Source organism: Cupressus sempervirens, chromosome 10 (genome assembly GCF_028749045.1).
Source record: "Cupressus sempervirens isolate cs-2001-9-10 chromosome 10, ASM2874904v1, whole genome shotgun sequence".
Taxonomy (NCBI): Eukaryota; Viridiplantae; Streptophyta; class Pinopsida; order Cupressales; family Cupressaceae; genus Cupressus; species Cupressus sempervirens.
Window position 1 is genome coordinate 106,450,686 of NC_143127.1, and position 25,355 is coordinate 106,476,040.

Here is a 25,355-nt window from a genome sequence, read left to right on the forward strand (position 1 = left end):
ACTTGAAAATTGGTGATCAAAGCAGAATCCTCACACTTGATGTGCTTCATTACATTTCACTCTGTATTTGGAACTTTAAAGCAGAACTTCTTACAACTTCTAGCAGAGAATATACCAAGCCAATTCCAATATCCATCCTAGTTCTGTGTCAGTGTTTTAAGTAGTTTACAATCAAAATTCTGGACAACATGTTGCTTGGTGAAAATAAATTGTCAACTTTGTGCTTCAAATATTTTAAGCAAAATTGCCAAAATATAAGCAAATTGCCAAAGAGTCAAATTGAAGTTCAGTGCGAAAACTAAGGTTGGATCATCTAAATGTGCCTCCTACAAATGTTAACTTTATTACTTATGTTCCATGCAGTAGAAATTTGGATCCACTGCTCGGTAACCTTATGCACTGCCCATGTCGTAAAAGTAGCAATGTTTTCAGTTCCATGATCACCATCTACAGACTACAGGTAACCCTCTTCATTTTACCCAAATATTTCATTCATTAGACTTCAAACAGAGCAAAGATCAAAACAGAGTAAACTATTACAGATTCAGGGACTGTTTTATGGCCATCAACGCACATAATCAGCATTGTGGTTCATGGAAAATGTTTTTTATGCAAAGCTTCATTGCCAAAAAAAAACTTCAAATTCAATGGGAAATCCATTTGTTCATACGATAAGTGAAATTTTCAAATAATTACAGAGCTCGGTTACATGCTCTCCTTTTCTCGAGCTCTTGTGGGAAAGGTAAAGAAAATACACTGAACGCAATGCCTGACCCCAGCTTCTTACATTGAGATTCATATTCAGATTCCATTAAACATAAAAGACATCTGAATCCCCAGATAATTTAATACAGGCCCAATATTAAAAAAAATGGAGCGAGCGTGGCAATTGCTTAATTAGTATTGACTACCGCCAGGAAATTCTAGGGTTAAATGAAGGAAACAATTTTTATGATCCAGCTACCATGATCTAGCTCGAAAAATGGAGATGTTAATCTGGTTAGTAACCCTAGCTTCTAACATTGAGCCCCTTTACCTTTTCACAAATTAGGGCACTTTCTTGCAACTTTCTTCCATGGCTGCAAGACAGAGTCTGAATATTTGGAAGGCAATGTCGGTAACCAGCCTCCCCTGGATCGAGTAAGAAGCACTTCCCTTGAATCTGTTTCAACACCTTTTGGAATGTCCTTGCAATTATTTGAAGCTTCGAGACCATCATTTGCCCGAAATTGTTCATTTTGCAAATTAGGTCGCCCCAGATTGTTCTTATTTTCAGGTATCAAATCCTTTCCTTGGGCCAGTTGGTCCACAATTATGTGTAATCTCTGACCTTCTATCAGCTGAATGGCATCTACAAGCATGTCCAGGGATCCGCCCACATCAACTTTCTCTTCCTTCACAAATTTTTCAGTTTCGCATCTCTTCAAACAAATTTCGTCTTCGACCTTAGAAATGTGAGTATTTTTATACGATTGAACAACCGCGTCCGGTTGCAGCAACGCAGGGCTCGTCTGCCCAAATCATAGAAATCGATATTGGGATTGAGAAAGAAAAAGAACAAAAAAATCAAAATTCAGAGGGTAAAATCAAAATAGTCGGGCAAAGTTAAAGAGGAATTGGGGTTCAATACCTTGATCAGCTTGATCTTTTTATTTCCAGTTGGGGTTCCATTTCCTGTAATCAATTCATCTCCTTCACTGCCTTTGAAATCTTTCTTTCTTTTTCCGATTTGAAATCTGATGATATTTGGGAATGAAGAATAACCATTGTTGATGCTGCCACTCATGACGCCCGTGCTCGCAGAAGAAATCATCTTATACGAATCGATTCGAGCAGAAAAGTAAAGTGAAATTGTTGGATTCCTAGCTCTGCAGAATTCGAGTCTCTCTTAGAACAGAATAGAAAGGATTCAAAGATTAAGCTCGGCGAAAACAAAGGGCAACGTACAGAAGTTGCAGATGAAAGGAGCAAAGACGCACAAATACAACACTCATTTAAAAGCTCTAGTTTATAAGAAGGAAACTAGGAAAAATCGAGCGTGCACTTGTAATTGCACTACTATTTGTCAATTTATTCCTTAATGGCCGTTTTTGTACTTTTGAACCGTATAGATTATTTCTAAACAGTAAGGAGTGACATGTTATACTTTTATAAAACCTCAGGAGGACACTTTGAAATATCAATAAATCGTAAAAATTTATTATAGACCATATACTATTTGAATAATAAAAATACATATTATTAATATATGTATTTTAAAGTGATAAATAAGAATGTTTCTAATTTAAAAAAATTAATTTGAATTTAGAACTTCTTATTAATGATTATTATATTAGTACATAATACATTCTATTTTTGTATATATTACCAATATAATAAGATATTTGTGTGTAATGTTTCTATTTTATTTGTCATATATTTATATCAATTTAAAAAATTTCCAAAGTAAACTTTTAGTTAATTTCACTTTTTTACATGTGCTATAGATTTATAATTATTTTCTATTTTTCTTTCTTAGAAAAAAAATTTCTATATAATTTCTCTCTCTAAAATAAATTTCTAGTTGATTTCATTTTTTTTTATATGTTATAAAGTTATAATTGTTGTGTTAGAAAAAAAAAAAAAAGCTTTTTATTTTTACATATTATTAATTGCAATTTTTTGAATCTATTTTTCTTTTTTATATTGATTATTCAAAGATGAAAAATGACAGTCAACTTTTTTCATTGAACGTAAAATGAGAGGTATTAAAATGACCAAACTGTCATAGAAAAATCATATGACCGGTGGGGGTAACCGTCAAATTCTAGGCCTGTTGCCAATTGAAAATTTATTAGTTCCTGGAATACTAATGCATTTATGCAAGTTCTTTTAGTTTTTTAGTCTGACCAATCAAATTTAAATATTTTACCAATTCTGCAATCTGGTCTAATGTTTCTTTTTTTAATTTTATTTTCCAAATGTAGAAAATTGTGTTTATTCCATGTCTCATTGGCTATTGTGAATTTAGGCAAGGAATAAATTATTTTTCTCAAAAGAAAAATAGGAGAAAGTAAAAAGGCATGTTGATTGTCATAAACAAAAAAACAATAAATATGCTGGTAAATACTGTTGCATATCTGGGCCACTTAAACCTTTTCATTTGTACTCCGTCGGTGGCAAGTGATTACAAATTCATAAATGCCTCTGCGAATTGATTAAACATTAATTAATGTTTCAGTCAGTGACATTCATCCGTATACGATATATCAAACCATAACCATCATTTCTTTCTTCTGCGGTTGACATTGAAATCTACAGTAGGTAATGAGGAGGAGCTATTTCCATCTACTTGTATGCTATTTCTGTCTCATTCGCTCAACGTTTTGGTGCGTGTTACGAATTTTGGTGAAACGAAAGGCTATTGCAAGTTCAAAGAATCCAACAACTAAAAGCTTTGGTATGTCTGATAACTTCTACAGTTTAACATTTCAATGTTTTATTTAACTGTTGAAATTTTGCCGCTATGAAAAAATCTCTTCTCGTTCTAAGTTGGTACGATGAGTTTAGGATTGTTTATTTATTGTTCTTTTTCTATGGGGTTGGGCTTTAACCATTACTGTTATGTTTGTGTTCATGCTTTCTGGTGAAGCCACCTTTAAATTGTCGACTTATATGTATTTCAAAGAAATGGAGTCTATACTTTAGGAACTTTAGTTTAGTAAAAACTTTAAGACTTCACCATATATCGTTTCCCACTGTATATGGTGCGAAATGCTTGCTTATATGTAGCAGGCACCATGTATCAGTTGGATTATACATTTGGGAAAATAGGGTCTTTCATATTTCTACGTTGTTTTTGTGGGCTATGCTCCTATTGGATCGTGTTAATCGTGTAAAGCACACAAATTTCAAATTTGATGGAGGTTTCCTCTCTTTAGGGACATGAAAGTTTTGCACCCTTTGAGTAAAAGAAAATTTGGGACTTTTAGTGGAAGACCGTTGAACTGTAACCGTGGTTCATGTTAATTGAACATTGTAGGAAAATATTAACATGAGTGGAAGCTTATCACTTTTGCAACATGACCTTAGAGTAATAGAAAATGAAGGTTTTGCTCATCTGAGTCACTGAACATTGATTTCACCTTTGTCGTCAAATTTTATGTTCCCTCTAATATTTTACTTGACCATCATTGATTGGATGTTTGACTATCCTTTCATTTTTCCATTTTCTCTAGTGGGTTATTTTTGCCCATAAAGTTGGGCTTATTGAGTACTATAGGAAAAAGCCTACTCTGTTGAAGGTTTTTTCCTCTTTGAGAACAAGGCATTCTTGGGAGTAAGGGGATACTAAAGCCCTTTAAGATCTCAATTGTTCAAATCAATCTTTAGCATTGATTTCCTAATTTGGCCTCTTTCTCCTATGGGCTATGTTCACCCTTAATATTAATGATGCTAATTGAATACTATTACATATAGCCAAACTTTGTCGAGCCTCTTTGTAAACATGCCTTTTTTATGCATGTGATTTGCATATTTGTTCTAGAGACAACATTTTAAAATTCCTTATATATATTTTTTACTCCGTTAACATTATCTAGTAGTAAATTATATCAGTAAATATTTGTTGGGAATGCCTTCTACTTTGCAAATAGAAAATTCTTAAGCTATATAGGATGAATCTCGAAAGCCTTTCAACACGAGTATAAAACCAAAGGTGGATTTAGCTATATAACAATGGAGTAAACTATTTCCTCAGATAGAAATTAAAATATTTTTGTCATTTCAAGTGCAGATATCATTTATTTCCATTCAATATCATGTACACATTTTTGCACTATGTTTACTGTGAAACAAGAAAATTGGATAGTCAAATAAAAACCTTGTTCTCTCATTTCAAATTGTGCATGTATATTTGTTATTTTAGATTCTGTCTTAATATCTACTATATGTTTATGGATTTGTCTTTTTGTTGTGTAGATTTAATTTTTGTCTTTTTTGTTGTGTAAATTTAATTTAACAATAAGTTGAGGTCGATTCATTTATGTGTTGTTTTGTGAAACTAGAACTAAATACTAACAAGTTACATTAGAATTATGTATTGCCTTTTCATGATTATTTGTAAAAGTGATATCTATTTTACAAAGTCTAATTTTATATTCACTTTACAACTATTTATTTTATTTATTAAATATTTATTATTATTTCATTACATATTGAAAATTTTATCATATTTAAAATGACTTTTGATATTTATACTCCATAATTTTCCCACGATATCATGATTATTTTACTATAAAAAATTCTATAGATAAATACATTAAAAATGTTACTCATTGAATTTATAAAGTCAAACATTTACAGATCTAAAAAATAATATAAAACATTTTCCATTAAAAAATAATATAATAATTTTTTATACTTGCTAATAAATTAATAACTAAACAAAATATACTTATACTTTAAACATTAAAATTTGAAAATTATTACTCCTCAAATATTTGAACCAATTCTTGAATTATGTTTATGCTTTTTTTAATAATTTGGTCATGTTTCAACTATTAAAAATATAACTTCTGATATAGTTATAGTTATATTTAAACATTAATAAAAACTATAGATATACATGGACTGATAAAAAATCAAATGAATCGATAAGATAGAAATATAAATATATATTTTTTAAATGAATATATATACATGCTAATTGAAGTGTGTAGATATATTTATAATTTGATTTACTTATAATTGATTATGAATATATTAATAAGGGTAATAATTTTTAACAAACGAAATATAAAAAGGACACAAATTATTAAAGAAAATATAGAGAAATAATCAAACCAACAAACATTTTGTTGGTGTAAATAAGTATTTACTTATTACACTTACTTAAGTTTACTTAGGTTAATGCATTATTTAATTATTTTGCATTATTTTATTATTATTTTAGGTGAGATACTTAGGAGTTTGTGAACTCTCATTGAGTTACGCAACTCTAATTATGCACATGGTGTCTACAACACAGGAGTATGCATCATTCACTGAGTTGTCATGTTGACAACACAGTTATCCGCACTCATCATTTAGCACATGTTGTCTACACCACTGATTTGCGTGCTACACCATTGTAGGCTTATCCTCACATCATCGCACTTAATCCTGTGCTTAATGGAAGATAACCCATATTTGGTGGACATGTGCCTAGTTGTATGACATATCATGATGCTAACTTCTATGCATTCTAGAAGCTCTCCTGAGGCCTTTATATTCAGGCACTCCTAGTGTACTCTCAATCCAGTTATTGAATGAATATCGTCATTTTGATCATACTCTATCTATTTTGGTCTACTGTGTGCTTGTGTTGAGTTCTTTAGTTCTTGGGTGAATTCTGGCCTAAGCCAAATTCTTACATGGTATCATAGCTGAGGGAGATTCTCATCACATAGCCATTCGAGACTGTTCATGCTTCAGCACCTCAACACGAATCTAGAGGATCCATAGAAATTAGGAGCATCTAGAGCCAGATCTGACCTCACCGTTGCATCTGGAGCGTCGATTTGATGAAGATTGACTATAAATTTTCCTATATTGGGTGAAAGTTGATCGTGAGGTAAATTTTTTTGTAAATCAGAACACGGAGGCCCCGATTTGTAATTTGGGTATGGTTATTTTCAGATTTGATTATTATGTTTTAGATATAATTTAATTTCCTCTCTGCAATATTGGGTATTTTTTCAAATTTTTAATTTTTAAAATTACGTAGAGAAATTTTTTTGCCAAATCGGGCAGTGACACCCCGGCTCGGCTCTGTATTGTTAGTGGGATATTCCATATTTATTGCACAGGGTATTTTTAATTGGCGGACAAGTTTGTAATCAAACCCAGGCTTATTATATTAAACTCTGCAGGTAATGTACTACGCATGTCAGCCGGACTTTCATTACAATTTTGGTAGTTACCTCTCTAGTCGAGAAATACCCTCACCGGCGGCAACATCACCTCCGGCGACCACAGGCCCAAATTTTGGCCTGCCCTGTGCGTATACCAATAGCGACTAATATCTCGGTCGAGCACCTCTTAAATCTGACGACGCTTGGCTTTGAAGTTTTTATCGCAGGCTATTACATTTATAAACCCGCTTGTTCTGCTCTCCCACAAATGTGGGACTAAACCCAAAACATCCAGGTAGTCTTCAAAAATCTGGTACCAGTCGCGACTAAATATTCCCCTAGCGCCCAGACAGAACACGCGGTGAGATTTCATTCGCCCGCACGACCCTGGTACCCCGCCCGCAGACAAGCCTCCACATAATGCAGTATTAATCGCTGGTGCAATTGATGTTGATTCTACGCCCAATCAGCGCCACGGTGTAAGTCTGTACAATCAACAGTCCACGGTGTAAGAGACAAGTCACCAGTGATTGTATACCAGTCAACCGTCCACATCATCTGCCCACGCAAATTTTTTTGTACAATCTGTACATGCCAATGACACGTCACCTGCCATGCTATCATTTTCATAACAATCATGCAATTTCATACGGTACAGAATCCACGTCATTTGCCTACGTCATCTGAGGGCTTAGGTGTGTTGACGTCATCATGTTTATGATCTTAAATTTGATGCCCATTTGGATGTCATTCAAGGGAAAATTAGGTCTTCTGCGATGGCTGTATGACCATCAAATTTAACCCCTTGATTTGCTGATGCAACCCCTCTCTAGATTGATTTTCAATTTTGCAGTCCAACTTCAAGAGGCCATAACTCGCACATCCGAACTCCAAATCATGTGCAATTTTTTTTTGAAATTGGGTAAAATTTTCTAAATTTTTCAGTGGTGCAACTATTTTCTAGTTTTGGTGCACGAATTGTTTAGAATTTGCATTTTTTGGCGACTGTACCTGGATAATCTTGCATTTTGCAACTTCAAAAGCTTCGTACGGGCACATCTGGAGTCGAAAAAAGGTTCTATTTTTTTTGAAAGTGCATATTTTTTGTCTACTTTCTAGGTCTGGCATCAGATTATAGTTTTGTGTGGACAAAATTGTCACTTTTAGCAATAGGGCCTTTCTTTGCTTTGTAATGCTTTAGAATTGTAGCACTTTGTAAAGTTTCAGATTTGTACTCCATTAAGAGGTTGTAACAAGCAAAATCAGAAGTCCACAAAGGCCAAAATTGGCAAGTGGCCCATTGTAACCGCACTACTGATAAAGTGCCCAAAGCATCTATTTTGGGGGGGTTTCTTGATTTAGTGAAAAGGGGGAGTGTTCTTGGTGTTGTGTTCTCTCTTTTCTGCAATTTTCTTTCATTTTCTGCATTATGGGAAACTTTAAGTTTCCTAAATTAACTCCTCATAACTATGCTTCGTGGTCAATCAAAATGTTATATCACTTAATGCATAATGGAGTTTCACAATATGTAGATGGTACTTTTCCTAAACCAACAGTTGATAATTATTTTGCAAGTGATATTTCAAATTGGGTAGCCATGGATAGGAAAGCCCTAGGTGATATATGTTTGGGGGTAGATGATAAAATCATATATCAAATCAAGATATGTACTACATCCAAGGAAGCTTGGGATACCCTCAAAAGCCTTTATGGTAAAGTGTCTGAAGAGGATGTGTTCAAAATTGAAGATGAGTTTGTTTCCTTAGATCCTAAGTCATATGACTCAATATAGGACTTCAACATCAAGGTGAATGAACTAAGGACAAAGCTTACTGATTTTTGGAGTTCTATCAAAGATGACAGACTGATCTATCTCATTCATAACAAGCTGCAATCTGAATATTCCATATTTGTATCTTCTTTTAACACCTCAAAGACTACCTTAGGGTCTGCCTACAAGAAAGTTACTTTTGATGAATATGCTAAACTGTTGGATGATGAAGAAAATAAGTTGAAATCAATGGGGATTCTCAAATCACCTCAGTCCAAAGCATTGGTGGCCAACGAGCTAGACAATCTTCTAATAAAGGAAAGGGTAAGAAGATATGGAAGAAGGACAAATCTGAGGATGCAGAAAAGAAAACACCTCAATCAAATCAACAAGGCAAGTCCTCGAATTCTAATAAGAAAGTGGACAACAATAAGGAGAAGAAGAAGTGTGCTTATTGGAAGAAATTGGGTCATGAAGAGCATGAGTGCTATCTTAAAAAGATTGATGAGTTAACCAACATCATGAAGAAACATAATGTTCCATTGCCTAATGCTTACAAGGAGAAGGGATCTTCTTCAGATTCAAAGGGCAAAGGACAAGCATTCATGGCAAATGCAAACTCTTCAAAGGAATGGATATTTGACTTAGGTGCCTCATATCATATGGGTTCTTCAAAGGAGGATTTTTCTTCAATGAATTAGTGCACATCTTCATGCGGAATGATAGCAAAATGGAAGTTGAAGGAAAAGGAAACGTGGAGATGGAAAATGGAGAGTTTCAAGAGGTTCTCTATGTTCCAAACCTAAGTTCAAATCTCCTTTCAATCTACCAAATCACTCACCTCGGAGATGGACACAGAGTTGAGTTCCTTCTAGACTCAGTTCAAGTGCACAGTCTTAAAGAAAATTCCTTGGTTGCAATGGGGAAAGTGAATGATCACAAGAGGTTGTACTCTTTCTCTCATTTTGTACCCAAGTCTTCTTCAAAGGCCTTATTATCTCAATCAAATTCAAACATGCAATTATGGCATGAGCGGTATGGTCATCTTGACTATCGCTATCTTCAACAAATTTGCACATACCACATGGTGAAAGGTCTACCTCAAATCAACTTTTCTAAGGGTGAATGTTCAACAGATTCAGTGGATATGCGTTCAGAGGGGAAGTTGCAAAGAGGGAAGTCTTCAAGAACAACAGGTGTTCTTCAAATGGTTCACATGGTATTATCAAGTACTTTTGCATTAAGATGGGGTCGCTACATACTTACCTTAGTTGATGACTTTTCAAGGTTCACTTGGGTCTACTTTTTGCATAACAAGAATGAAGTGTTGGACAAATTTCTAGCCTTCAAGACTCATGTAGAACAGAAATCCAGAAAGGCCATCAAAGTACTCCAAATAGATAATGGAAACATGGATGTGAACAGAAGACTTAAGGACTTTTGTAGACATGAGGGCATTGATCTTCAAACTCCTTCAACATCAGTCCTCATAAGACAAATGTTGTAGCATTGAGGATCTGAACTCTTAAGTCTATGGCAAGTTACATGATTCATGCCAAGTCTCTATATCCATCATTAGAAGTTGAAGCAATCTCAAGTGCCACTCACATTCTTAATCATTCTCCTCATCTAGCCTTAGATGGAAAAACTTCTTTTGAGGCATGGTGCGGTAGAAAATCTATTGTGACACACTTCAGAGTCTTCGGTTCTCCTACGTGGACAAAAATATCTTCTAGGGGATGCAAGGCACAATCATCTCAGCCTTGTACTTGTGTGCTAAAATGTTGTCACACTTCTATGAATCATTACATGTAAGAAAACTCAAGAATGAGCCCTCACAAATCGATCCATAGCTTTCTACTCATAGAGTGCAAGGGTTTGCAATGGAGGCCCTCCGTTTGACCTATTTTTGTGCCCATGCAAGTACACCATGAGATGAGAGATTCAAAGAGGAAAAGCAAGAATGCTAGTCTCCATGATCTTCAAATATGCATGAAAATAAGATCTAATCTATGAAAGAAAAATCTAATCTATAAATGCAAGATCTAAGCTAAAAGCCCATGATGGGTGCAAGAGAGAAAAAGACAAGAAAATAGAAGTTCTCCACAAAAAGCTTTTGTATTCAAACTCCTTCAAAAATTGGTCTTCAAACCTACAGCATAACGATAGCATAATCATGGGTGTCTACCATGAGGAGAGGGCTCTCCCTTATAAAGGAAATTATGGAGGTGAGAGGCTTCTCACAACCAATATGGGATAATAGAGCTTGATCCATGTGAGACAAAATTTCACCAATGAGAAAAGAGGAGTTGTTGAGAAGAAAGTGGTGATCCATGTGAGACAAGATTCCACCAATTAGAAAAGAGGAGTGGTTGAGGAGAAAGTGGTGATCCATGTGAGACAAGATTCCACCAATTAGAAAAGAGGAGTGGTTGAGGAGAAAGTGAAAAGATAAATCCCACTTAGATCACATTTTTAAGTGTAGAGAAATTAAATAAAAAGAATTTATTTTATTTTCTTTTTTCATCAAAAGAGATATTTAAGTGGGATTTTTATTTAATTAAAAGGGAGCAAGTTCTTTTTAATTAAATAGAAGATATTTAATTAAATTAAAAGAGAGGTTTTTCTCTTAATTAATTAAATGTGGATGAACTGTTTAATTAAAAGAGAGGTTTTCTTTTAATTAAATGGGGATTTTATTTTATTTAATTAAAAGAGAAGATTTTCTTTTAATTAAATAAGACTTGGAATAAAATGATCAATCTTAGAAATGAAATAAATTGAATTTGATCAAGGAAATTGATTTGAATTGATTTAATAAAATATTACAAACCATTGATTCATAAAATTTGATAAATTGATAAATTGAATAATGGGGGCCCATAGTCTAGGCGACCATTTTTGGGTGCATACATTTGCCCCTCTTTGACTAATGTGTGATCGATTCGGGAACACATGTAGTCAAAGAAAGAAATTGAAGTGTGAGGTCAATTTGGGATCACAAAACAACCCAGATGTGTGGTCAACTCGAGAACACATTAGGACAAAGAATAAAAATAAATTTTAACTTGAAAAAGTCGAGGATAAAATTGATAAAACTGAATCAAGGATTGAAATTGATAATTACTGCCTCCTCGTGATTGAAATCGAAATGAGATAGAGGAGAAACAACAAATTGATAAATTTGATCAAATCGAACAAAAGATAAGGTTCTTGATTAAGATTAAAGATATAAGAATCATAGAACCAAGGTAGATCATCAAGCATGAAATATTATGCCCCAAAGGTGATTTAGAAGAAAAGAAGTGGGGAAAAAGAAAATGGAAGATAGAAGTTTGAAAGATATGGAAAGAAATAGAAATAAGAAAAGAAAATGCTCCAAAAATCAATCAACTATTTAAGATAGAAATTTCGATTGAGATCACGAAAGAAAATAAGGAAATGAAGATCAAAATGTGACCACAATTGATTAAATGTCCACAATAAAGATGAAAGGAGAACCCTCTCAAACTCATAATGCAGCCTAAAAATGCAAACTAACATGAAGTCTAATAATGCAAGCTACATGAAATGCAATGGTGTACTTGCAAAAGAGCAATTGTAACATAGGATTTTGTGTTCATCATTCATTAGAGAATGTAAAAGAACTTATTTTCATCATTGGGCAATTATTAACAGACATCGAAAAATCACACAATCATCACTAGTTACAAATGTAACTATGAAGGTATGAATGCGATTTATATTGGATTGAAATGTGAAAAGATTCTAACATAAGCATCAAAGACATAAAGGTCAAGATGACTTCGATGTTAGCTTACCCAATTTAATATAGAAAAACTATGCTCGCATCAAGGCATAGATGCCAAGATGACTATAAGAATGGTTGTGCAAAAACAATCAAGGATGATGTCTCAAATCTCCTAAGTGTTTCAAGGGGACAACAAAAGACACTCTAGAGTTCAAGACCACACCCACAAGCAAAAAAAATAAAAATAAAAACATGTCTCATGCCCCAAGTCTTCTTGCAATGCATCATGGAGAGACTTATCAGAAAAAGACACTCAACAAAAATCAATAACAGTTAGTACACAGAGAAAAAAAAAAATCATGACATAAGTCAAGCATTAAGTGTTGCATTTAAAAATTTAAGTGTGTTAACTGATACTGAGTTTTGAGGACAAGGATCAAATGCTTGCAGGAAGGTAAGATCACATGATGATACTGGGTAAGACCAAACCAATAAGTGTTGAAAAACACTCGATGTCAATGGGTGTTGAAAAACACCATTTGCGAGGTGTCCTAAAGACTCACACATCTAAGAAACCAAAGCTAACATAGTTATGCCCCCTAGACAAAGACCAATTCCAAACCAAGGTAACAAGGACAAGGCATGGTGGAGAAAGGCTAAGTGTCGAGGACATGTGCTAAGAAACAGAGGTGCAAAGGCCTCAAGTAGCGCCCATTTCCAAGTTTTCACCACTTGGATTTTATTTTATTTTATTTTGTTTTTTTTGCTACCAAGGCGCCTGTTTCCAGGTTTTCACCAAGGCACTTTTTCTATTTTTTTTGAATTTTTGAAATTTTTTTTTTTTTTTTGTATTTTTGGAATATATAATTTTTTTGAAGATACATCAAAGTGCCTTTTGCTAGGTTGTCACTAAGATGATCATTTTTTCAGGACATTTTTCAATTTTTAGAATTTTTACAATATATCATTTTTTTGGATTTTTTAAATATATCAATTTTTTTGAATTTTTTTCAAGATCAATAAATATGTACAAAGATACCCCTAGATAGAATGGGCATTATGGATAGAACTTCTTCAAGTGCAAGACATTGATAGGATCAGGGAGCTGCTCTCCCTCTACTGTAGATAGTAAATAGGCACCTAAACCAAAAGCTGCTGTAATAATGTAAGGTCCAAGCCAATTAGGTTCAAACTTACCCTTTTGATCTCTATTCTGTTGATTCTTATGATTCACATGTAGGACAAGATCTCCCACTTGAAACTCTCTAGGGTGAACCTTTTTGTTGAATGCTTTTGACATGCGCTTTTGATAGACTCTCATATGGTCAAATGATGCTTGGCGTTTCTCATCTAAAAGTTCTAACTCTTGAAGTCTCATGGCACGGTAGTCTTCATCTGTAACTAGACCTTTGAGAGAAACTCTAAGTGAAGGAATTTCAACCTCTAAAGGTAACACTGCTTCAGTACCATATGTAAGAGCAAAAGGAGTAGCCCCAGTAGGGGTGCGAATACTCGTTCTATAGGCCCACAAAGCTAGATTTATTTGTAAATGCCAATCTCTACCATTCTTATGAACTGTTCTGTGCAAGATTTTAAGAATGGTTTTGTTTGATGCTTCTGCTTGACCATTCCCTTGTGGGAAATAAATAGAGGACCAATGTTGTTTTATCTTGAACTTCTTACAGAGTTGCTTAAGGTCCTTATTTTAAAACTATCCTCCATTGTCAGTGATAATCTCAGAAGGCACTCCATATCTACAAATAATATGATTCAAAATAAATAGAGAAATTGTCTTTCTAGAGGCAACAGAAAGTGGGACAGCTTCTACCCATTTAGTGAAATAATCAGTGGCAGTAATAATAAACTTGTGTCTAGATGACGAGTTGGGATGAATTTGCCCAACAAGATCAAAGGCCCACCGTTGGAATGGCCAATGAGATATAGAAGGAATGAGCTCCCTACTTGGAGTATGTATCAGGTTACCATGTTTTTGACATTTTTCACATGACTTTGCAAAAGCTACTGCATCAATCTGCATTGTGGGCTAATAGTATCCTGCCCTAAACAATCTTTGAGCCATGGCAAGACCATTAGAATGTCCACCACAGATACCCTCATGGATGTCAACTAACGCTTGATCAGATTCATCCTTTTCTAAGCATCTAAGAAGTGTTCCATCTAGACCCTTCCTATACAAATCACCAAAGATAAGGGAGTGATGAGAGGCATTTTGAATAAGGTTTCTGCATTCAGATCGGTTAAAGGTTTCAGGTATAATCCCATCACGAATGTACGAGTAAATGGCACCATAACAAGATGACTCATGACCAACAAGGGTACAAATAACATGACTTTCTTGAGAATCATAGATAGGGTGATGTAGCTCTTCCACCAAGAATTCAAATCTTGATTCATGTTGCTCTAATTGAAGAAGTGAAGCAAGTGTAGCCATAGCATTAGCTGCCTTATTTTCTATTCGAGGAATTTGTTGAAATGAGACAAATGTGAAGTAGAGTCTCAAGGAATCAACCATTTTCTTGTAAGGGACCAATTTATCATTTTTTGTTAGACAATCATCATTGACTTGGTTGATTATCAGCTGTGAATCTCCATAGATGTGTAACTCTGTAATTCTCCATTCTATGGCCATCTTAAGTCCATTTGTTAAAGCTTCATATTCAGCAATATTGTTTGTACATGGGAATAATAACTTGTAAGATTTAGGAATTGTGTACCCATGAGGAGAAACAAACAACACACCAGCTCCTGAACCATTTTGCATAAAAAACCCATCAAAGAACATCTTCCATGTTCTTTCAGTCAGATACATGAGGTGCTCATCTGGGAAATCAACTTGAATAGGTGCATCATCTTGTAGTGGAAAATCAACCAATTGATCTGCTATAACTTGTCCTTTGATTGCTTTACGCTCAATGTACTCTATGTCAAACTCTGAAAGAATCATCATCCATTTAGCAAGTCTACCTGTGAGGGCAGCCTTACATAGTAAGTACTTGAGTGGATCTATTTTTGCTATGAGGTGTATAGTGTGCGCAAGCATATAATGTTGCAACTTTTGGGAAACAAACACAACTGCAAGGAAAACTTTCTCAATACTAGTGTAATTAACATTATATGAAACAAGAGTACGACTAATATAGTATATTGCTCTTTCTTTCCTATGTTCATCAAGTTGAGCTAATAATGCCCCCAAGGCAGATTCTGTTGCTGAAACATATAGGATAAGTGGTTTTCTTGGGATAGGAGGCATTAAAATAGGAGGATTTGCCAAGTATTTCTTGATTTGGTCCATGCTCTGTTGACATTCATCATTCCATACACATTTGACTCCTTTATGTAAGTTCTTGTTGAAAGGTTGAGCTCTGTCTACCAATTGTGAAATAAACCTTCGTATAGATTGAAGACATCCTTGAAGACTCCTCATTTGACTAATGTTTTTAGGAGGTGGCATATCCACAATTGCTTGAACCTTTTATGGATCCACCTCTATCCCTTTTGCTGAAATAATGAATCCTAGTAATTTGCCAGAGGTAACTCCAAATGCACACTTTTTAGGATTTAACCTTAGTTGAAATTGTTCCATACGATCTAGAATGACTTCTAAATCATCTAAGTGTGTGTCTCTTTTCTTAGACTTGACCAAGGTTTCATCCACATAATCTTCCATGTTTTTATGCATCATATCATGAAAAATAGTTGTCATAGCTCGTTGATAGGTAGCTCCTGCATTTTTTAATCCAAAAGGCATAACATTCCAACAATAGGTACCCCATGCACATGTAAATGCAGTCTTTTCTTGGTCTTCAGGAGCTATCTTAATCTGATTATATCCAGAAAAACCATCCATTAAGGAATAAATCTCATAACCCACGGTCATATCCACTATCATGTCTATATTAGGAAGTGGAAAATCATCCTTTGGGCATGCTTTATTAACATCTCTAAAATCTATGCAAACTCGAATGGTTTTGTCATGTTTTGAAACTGGTACAATGTTTGATATCCATTCAGCATAGGCAATAGCTCTTATGAATTTTGCAGCAAGAATTTTCTCTAATTCTGCCTTGACTAAGAGAGCTATGTGAGGATGCATTTTTCTCAGTTTTTGCTTAACTGGTTTAACACCTAGAGCTATGGATAAGTGATGCATAATAAGATTAGTGTCCAACCCTGGCATATTTGAATAAGTCCATGCAAAATTAATCTTCTTTTCTTGTAAGAATTTAGTATAAGCTTCTTTTTCTTGTGATGACAAAGACTGAGCCAAATGTACCATTTGCAGAGCTTCATCCGTACCCAAATTGACTGCTTGTGTTGGTTCAATAAGTACTGAAGATCTATCTTGAAAATAACTAGGAAGAGAATCAAGTACCTCATCTTTAGGTGCCTCAGAGAGGTTTTCACCCTTGGATACGTCCTTTCTTTTTACTTTTTTTGGTTCTGACACTGCCACATTGTGGTTTTCACCATTAGAACTCTTTTTCTTTTTCTTTTCTTTTATCTTTATTTTGCGACTAAGGTACTTGATATCTGGCTCTGTCATACTAGCAACTGCTTCACTGGTGGAAGAGACTATAGGTTCAATGGCATTCAAATAACAGGCTATTTCATAGTCATTTTGAAATGTTAAGATCTCAGGTTCTTGGTTGCATTGGGACCAATCAATTAGATCAGGATGAACAAGGGATAAATCAATGACAGGTTCAAGATTGTGAATATGGATGATATCTCTAGTGTTTGAAGATTCAAGGTCTGTCAAGTAACTTCCTAAACTACCCAAATCAAGATTCGTCCTCACAAGCGAAGAATCATCCACTAAGGCAACATGCGAGTTCAAATCCTCTAATCCTACATATGATTCATTGACTAACTCAGTTTGAGAACTATATGTATGAACAACATCAACATCCATATCAACTATGGAAGATTCTGAGAAAGAATCCCATTCATACTCATTAGAATCTGTTTCAAAGTCTCGACTAGGATGCTTACACTATGAATGCTTGGGATGTCTAGATGTGGAAGCTTCAATATCATCAAGAGTCATGCTTTCTTGTTCTAAATTGGCAACTATCTCATGAGATACTAGATTATTTGAATCTCCCCAAAGGAGATTAGTAGAAGGGACCCAATCTTCACACATATCTTGTTGGTTTGCTGAATTAGGTATGTATTCTTGTTCTTCTTCACTATCTGACTTATCAAGGATAGAAGCAACATTCTTACTTTGATCCACATACCCTAGGCCAACTGACTTCTTAGACTTGCATCCAAAAATTTGATGATCAAGAGGTTTAGCTCTAGCATCCAATCTATTACTAAGAGGACCATGTCCAGGATAACCCATTTTCTTGCCAAAAGAATACCCTCTTCCATAAGCATTAGGTGAAGGAGTGAAATCTTCATTGTGCAAATACTTCTCTTCTCTATAAATCCAATCTCTAATAGCCACATCTTCTTTCTCATCTTGAATAGGCACTGACGACTGTACAAATGTGTCAAACAATGTCATAGCTGAAGAAGAAGGTTTCATCTCTTGTGAAGGTTTACCATAAGACCTAGGTGAAACTGGTAATGCAGCAAGGGAGTTGAGTTGATATCCCCATATGCCAAAGTCTATGGACTTAAACTTGTTCTTGCAATAAGTTAAAACTGCATTAAAATCATCTGCTTGTCTATTAAGGGGAACATGAGTACTTTCTGAAATCAAGTTGATAGACAAAGTATTATCCCCAGGAATGCATATCTCTGTTCCATTGTAAGGAAACTTGACACACTGATGATAAGTAGATGGTACTGCTTGCATATCATGAATCCATGGTCTCCCAATCAAAATGTTGTATGCAAGGGGTCCAGCATCAACTATTTGGAACAAAACATCTTTTTCCATGGGGCCAATCCTAACAGGAAGGACATCCAACCCCTTTGAACTTCTCTCTGCCTCATCATAAGCTTTGATAGTAATCCTTCTTTTGCTATCAATAACATGTTCAGAATAACCCAATGTCTTTAAAAGACTCAAAGAACAAATATTAAGCCCAGCACCCCCATCTATCAACACACGCCTAACACGGGTCCAATGTATCATAACCTCAATATGAAGGGCAAGATTGTGCGGATGACTCAAAGATTTATCATCTTCCTCCGAAAAGGAAAGATGATGAGGGCTTGCAATATGATTAACCATGTTTTGGAATTGATCAACATCTAAATTATTGGGGACATTCGCCATGCGCAAAGCATCCTCAAGAACCTGTCTATGTCTTGGAGACAACTCTAAAAGCTCAAAAATTGAAATCTGAGCAGGGGTTCTTTGCAATTGATCAACAAGATTATAATTTGACTCGGGATTAACCATTGGTTTTGAAGGAACATTCTTGGATTGCACTTGTTTTGGTTTACTTGGTTGGTTTGAACTAGGTCCTTTTATAACAAGGGGACCTTGACTTCGTGTAACAACATTGAGACTTTGAGAAGACACTTGCTTAGGTTTACTTGACTAGTTTGAATTGGGCCCTCTAATGACAAGGGGACCTTGAGATGACTCTCTAGAGTGAGTACCCCTTAACACCAACATAGGTTTTTCACCAAAGGTAGGAGAATTCAAATTTAAATTATAACCATTGGGATCTTTATCTTCCATCATGTTGACACTTTCTTCTACAACCTCAAGCATATTGATAACATTTTCTGCATTTGAATAAGTGTAATTGATTGCAGCCCTGCCATTCTTAGGTTGGGAAGCTTCCCATTTCTCATATTTGGGCAAAGGCTCTTTGAATGCTGTGTGATCAGCATTGGTATTTAGTCCATCTATTTTAAGTTTTACATTCTCAATAAGATCTTGAACAATATGCTTGAATCTCCCACATTTTTCAATATTGTGTCCAATGCCATTGTGAAGCTTGCAATAAGCCTTCTCATCCCACCATCATGGCTTAAATTTAGGTATATAGAACTTTGCAGCATCATAAGGGTGCACAAGATTAGGTGCAAGGAGCTTTGTAAATATCTCTTCATATGTCTCACCCAATTGGGCGAAGTTACGTTTCTCTCCTTTAGGCCTTTCTTGATATCTTGGCTTGTTACTATGTTGATTAGCACTAGCCAAATGGAGAACAACTTGGTCTTTAGGATTTGAGGAATCCACAACTCCATCATTGACCACTTGTTTGTTCTTATTCCAATTGATGTTCTTTCCTTTATCTTTGTTGTTGTTGTTATTATGACCATTATTGTTGTTGTTTCCATTTTTGGTCAAAATACCTTGCTCTTTCAAAACATCCTCAATTCTAAATGCAGCTTCAATCATGGTATCAAAGGACTCAAAAACCATCTTCTTAACTTCATACTTCATCTCAGGAACCATATTACTAATGAGGATTTCAATCTTTTCTTTCTTAGGAATAGTCCTAGAATAACGACAGCACTGTCGTCTCCATCTTTGCAAGAAAGTAACAAAGGGTTCTCCTTGATTTTGCTTTGTGTGACATAAGTCCAATAGTGAGACAGATCGTGAAAGATTGTATGAAAAGTGTTGAACAAATATTTGAATTAACTCAGGGAATGTCTTAACAGGAGGAGTTATATTGGTAAACCATTCCATGGCTTGAGCTTTAAGACTCCTTGGAAATAATCTCATAAGATATTAGTCTTCATGATGAAACTCAAAAATCATAGTATAGAACTGACGCACATGATCATTTGGATCCCCATTTCCATCATATTTGTCATATTGGGGAATCTCAACTTTTCTAGGAAAATCTTTCATGTCAACTCTCTTATCAAAAGGATTAGGGAAAATTGAATCTAGTGAAAAAGAACTCTTGGGTGCTGATATTTGATTCATTTGTTTCTTCAATTCATAAATTTCTTCTTTTATGGAAGGATCATGCTTTTGAATCTTCTTATCCATATCAAAGTTGTAAGGAACCTTAACATCTTTATTGATTAAATGTTGAAAGCATGCATCTCTATTTTGGTCCATATAAGCTTCCATACATTGTTGAAAATGTGGATCTTGTGGTATAGCCATGAAATCATAAGAATTATATTCAAAGTTGGAGCTAACACCTCCATATTGTGAACCATGATGAGCTTGTTGTGAAGGTTTTCTTGAAACTCTAGGAGGTGTTGGTCTCCTATAATAATCATGTCTTGAAGTTTTCCTTCCTCTAGGAGTAGGAGATTGTGAAGATGTTCTCCCACTTTGTGGAGTCTTAGGAGGGGTAGATGGGGGAGAGTTGTTTCCACCACCAATGTGCACATTGTTGAATTGATTGTGAAGTTGTGAAGTCTTAAAAAAATCTTGTTCCTCTTGACGGGATTTCCTTTCCATCTCAATAATAACTTGCCTTTCTTCCTCTAGGTGTTGAAATTGTTCTTCCTTCTTAGCTTGTTCTTCTAGAAGAGCTTTTCTTTCACGATCAATTTCTTTGAGTCTTCCACTTGCATAACCTAGAAGTGTCATGAGCGGTGTACATGGTCTTGATTGTCTAAACCGATTACCAGTAAATGTTGCATTCACATGAGCACTAGAAGGCTCACCAATTTGATCATCATGTTGGGCTTCCTCTTCTTGATAGGCATAATGTCTTCCTTTCTCATCCCTTTGATGTGCATCCAAATACCTATCCTCAATAAGAGGTAAAGTTGGTCTACTTCCACGAGTGGGATCACCACTCAAAAGGTCAACATTATACTCACTACTTTGATTCTTCTTGTATGGCGCTCTTGTAAAACTCATATCCATAGCTGAATGAGGTGATGCTAAGGGTGTACTCAACTCAATAAGATCACCACTAAGGTCACACAAAACTTCGGGAATACTCTCAGGTGATTGAATAGACACAGGTTCCTTTCCCTTACGTCTTCTACGAGTTTGAACTAAAGGTAATTGTTTCAAGACAACTTGAGGTTGCTGTCCTTGATCTACTTGATATCTTGTTGTAACTGGCATGAAAGAAAAAGTACAAATTGATAGGATAACCCTAAGAAACGTTGGTACCAAACAAGGATAGTAAAAGCACTCACTTGTCCAAAATAAATGTGATAAGATAGAATTTTGCAATAGGCATAAATCAACACTGCCATAGAGGTGCTCACAACTTTGGGTGAATACCCTAGCACATATGGACCAGGAGGATGATTTATCCAAATTATAAATAATTAAAATTGATTTTTTTTTTTTTTTATGAAAGTGTGGACAAGAAATTACTAAAACTCTCCAAGTGTAATATCAAAGGATCCAAGTGTATATCTTTCTCAATAAGGACAATTTCTATCTTACCAACTCCAAACAAGGTCTCTTGTGAAATCAATGATTACTAATTCAAGAGGTCAAAGAACAATAACCCATGGTGCAAAAAGGCTTTTAACAATGAGAAAAGTAGCCTAATCCAAATAGGACCAACCTAGGGAGACTAGAAATAATGGGATAACAAAGTTATTCGATCATAAAGTCTCAACTCAAGAACTCAGATTTTGTTCATTTTAAATATCCAACTAGATGTATCAATAGATTCTTTATCATAAACCAAGCACACAAGATAGAAAATAGGGATTTCAAGCAAACAGTCTTCAAACAATGAACAAGGGGCAAAGCAACCTTGCGCATGAGCAATCAAGTGACTTAGTTTATGCTAATCCCTAGGAGAGCTAATTGTGTATGTTCTCAAAGAGTTTCACAATCATTGCATACATCCCTAGAAAATAAAAGTTGGCCTCTCTAAGGTTTTTAGTAATGGTTTGACTCTACAACTTTTATGATTCATAGGGGTGACCTCCAATCCCGGTGCACCGAGGTTTTGACACAATCTGAGAACTTAATCTTCAAGAGCTGCTAGGGAGATCTGACAACCCACAATGAACCATACCTCATGGAGATTTCTTCCACGAGGACATTTATATAGCGATTGTTGCAACCACGACAGAAGTGGCTATTACCGCTTGAGGTTTCGTCCGCAGTTTGCCCTGTATAGGGATTGTTTGCTATGGTTAACCCTCTCTAAAGGTGACCGACTCACAATAGTGGACCACAAGGGGACTTAGCTTTCAGATCTAAGGTTTTGACACCTTTTCACTTTTAGCCCAATCAAAGCAAGCAGATTAATCCGACACGCTAACTAAGATTATCTCAAGATCTATGATATCAACCCCTAGTGATCTATCAACCTCTCTAGAGAAAGGATGCCTCAATCAACAAGTTGAAGATCCATCTATCTAAGAGATTCTCAAAGTATCCTCCCCACCTACAAGGAATCCGTCTTTAAGAGGAGTTTCACTAGGAACTCACTCCCTCAAGATCCACGAATAGTATTCATGGGGCCTAATTACTATGTGTGTACAGATGTTAATTCCCGAAAAGAAAATCTATCCAAGAATAATAAAAAAGCACAAGGTGGTACACTTAACGCTTTAACTAATGCATGGTGAGTCCAAAGATGTGGAACACTTAACCCCTCACACAAGCCAAAACGAGTCCACAACTCAAAGATTAGTGAGTTCTAGAAAGCACAAGAGGTTTGCCAAGTGGAGCACTTAACGCTTCTATCCTGTAGACCCCTCCCCTTTAATGTGGCGCTGATCTTGCAACCACGGGGTGGAATGAGGGGCCGACGAATTCAGCGAGTCAAATAACCCGATATAGCTATCCAAATCTATCACTAAAAATCAAGCTTGCTAAATAAAAATCAATGGAGATTACAACCTAGTATCAATCATGCATGTGTTTGAAAAATAAAAGCATAAGAAAAACACACAAGCTAGACACATGAGAGGTTCATTTTAAGGTTCCAAATCAAAGTGTTATCAGCCAAAGAAGAATACCTGAAGTCCTCGCAACGCGCTTAGTAGATCTTACCTATTTTTAACAACTTTAGCATGTTTTTCCAATGAAATCACAACTTGCTGCTATGCCATTCCAAAAAAATCAAAAAACACAGAAAAACCCAAAACAGTGAGCAGTTAGCAGAAAAAACCAGAAAAACACGAAAATCCCTGCAAAAAAAAATACGAATAACCTAGTCAACATGATTAGACCTTTTTTTTGCTATGATTTCGGACCCAAAAATAGAAATGAAAAGAAGAGACCCTTTCTAAAAACTAAAGAGCTTTCCAAAAATGTAAGAAATTCAAAAAAATATCTTCATTTGTGCCCTAGGGACCCAATTTTTCAAAATAGGTCAAATTCATCAAATCGATCTTTTGATCCTTAATACGGCCTCAAAATTCAAAAAACAAAGAAAGAACCCACCTTAGAATTCAAAAAGATTTCTGAAAATGTAAAATTTTCTGAAAAATATGATGATTTGCGATCAAAAATGGCTTTTTATGAAAAATAAATAGAAATTCAAAACTCACGCAAATCATGTCAAAATTCTCTGAAAATCAAACTGGGACATTTTGGGCACATAACCAACCCACAAAAAAAATTTCAGAACCAAAATCTAATTGGTTTAAAAGATATGATTGAATCTTTAAACCAACTAGATTTTTTGCCTGCAAACCAATCTATATATGGGTTGGCCTTAAAACCAAAGTGAAAAATTTACAAGAGCACTTGATTAGATTCAATATGCTGCTGTAAAAGATTAGAGATGAAAAATAAAAGCAAATAGATCTAGAAACTTGATTCAAGCCCCACGGTGGGCGCCAAAAATGTGTGCTAAAATGTTATCACACTTCTATGATTCATTACATGTAAGAAAACTCAAGAATGAGCCCTCACAAATCAATCCATAGCTCTCTACTCATAGAGTGCAAGGGTTTACAATGGAGGCCCTCCATTTGACCTATTTTTGTGCCCATGCAAGTACACCATGAGATGAGAGATTCAAAGAGGAAAAACAAGAATGCTAGTCTCCATGATCTTCAAATATGCATGAAAATAAGATCTAATCTATGAAAGAAAAATCTAATCTATAAATGAAAGATCTAAGCTAAAAGCCCATGATGGGTGCAAGAGAGAAAAAGACAAGAAAATATAAGTTCTCCACAAAAAGCTTTTGTATTCAAACTCCTTCAAAAATTGGTCTTCAAACCTGCAGCATAATGATAGCATAATCATGGGTGTCTACCATGAGGAGAGGGCTCTCCCTTATAAAGGAAATTATGGAGGTGAGAGGCTTCTCACAACCAATATGGGATAATAGAGCTTGATCCATGTGAGACACAATTCCACGAATGAGAAAAGAGGAGTGGTTGAGAAGAAAGTGGTGATCCATGTGAGACAAGATTCCACCAATTAGAAAAGAGGAGTGGTTGAGGAGAAAGTGGTGATCCATGTGAGACAAAATTCCACCAATTAGAAAAGAGGAGTGGTTGAGGAGAAAGTGGAAAGATAAATCCCACTTAGATCACATTTTTAAGTGTAGAGAAATTAAATAAAAAGAATTTATTTTATTTCCTTTTTTCATCAAAAGAGATATTTAAGTGAGATTTTTATTTAATTAAAAGGGAGCAAGTTCTTTTTAATTAAATAGAAGATATTTAATTAAATTAAAAGAGAGGTTTTTTTCTTAACTAATTAAATGTGGACGAACTGTTTAATTAAAAGAGAGGTTTTCTTTTAATTAAATGGGGATTTTATTTTATTTAATTAAAAGAGAAGATTTTCTTTTAATTAAATAAGACTTGGAATAAAATGATCAATCTTAGAAATGAAATAAATCGAATTTGATCAAAGAAATTGATTTGAATTGATTAAATAAAATATTACAAACCATTGATTCAAAAAATTTGATAAATTGATAAATTGAATAATGGGGGCCCATAGTCTAGGCGACCATTTTTGGGTGCATACAGTACTTTCATTGGTTATGAAGACAGTGTGAAGGCATACAAACTTCTAGATCTTAAAACACATAAGATATTTGTGGAGAAGGATGTACATTTTGAGGAAAGTTCACCTAGCTTGTCCTCTACTCCTCTCCACACCTCA

At 35.0% G+C, this 25,355-nt stretch overlaps 1 protein-coding gene across 1 annotated transcript; it reads right to left on the reverse strand.

The window, feature by feature from the left end:
• Nucleotides 1-643: 643 nt before the first annotated feature.
• Nucleotides 644-1,978, reverse strand: LOC149532825 (uncharacterized). The gene is made up of 2 exons (XM_089804763.1): nucleotides 1,631-1,978; nucleotides 644-1,511 (listed from the first exon to the last, which is right to left on the reverse strand). The coding sequence occupies exons 1-2, from the start codon at nucleotides 1,811-1,813 to the stop codon at nucleotides 1,041-1,043; spliced, it is 654 nt and encodes a 217-aa protein (XP_089660889.1). The 5' UTR covers nucleotides 1,814-1,978; the 3' UTR covers nucleotides 644-1,040.
• Nucleotides 1,979-25,355: the final 23,377 nt, after the last annotated feature.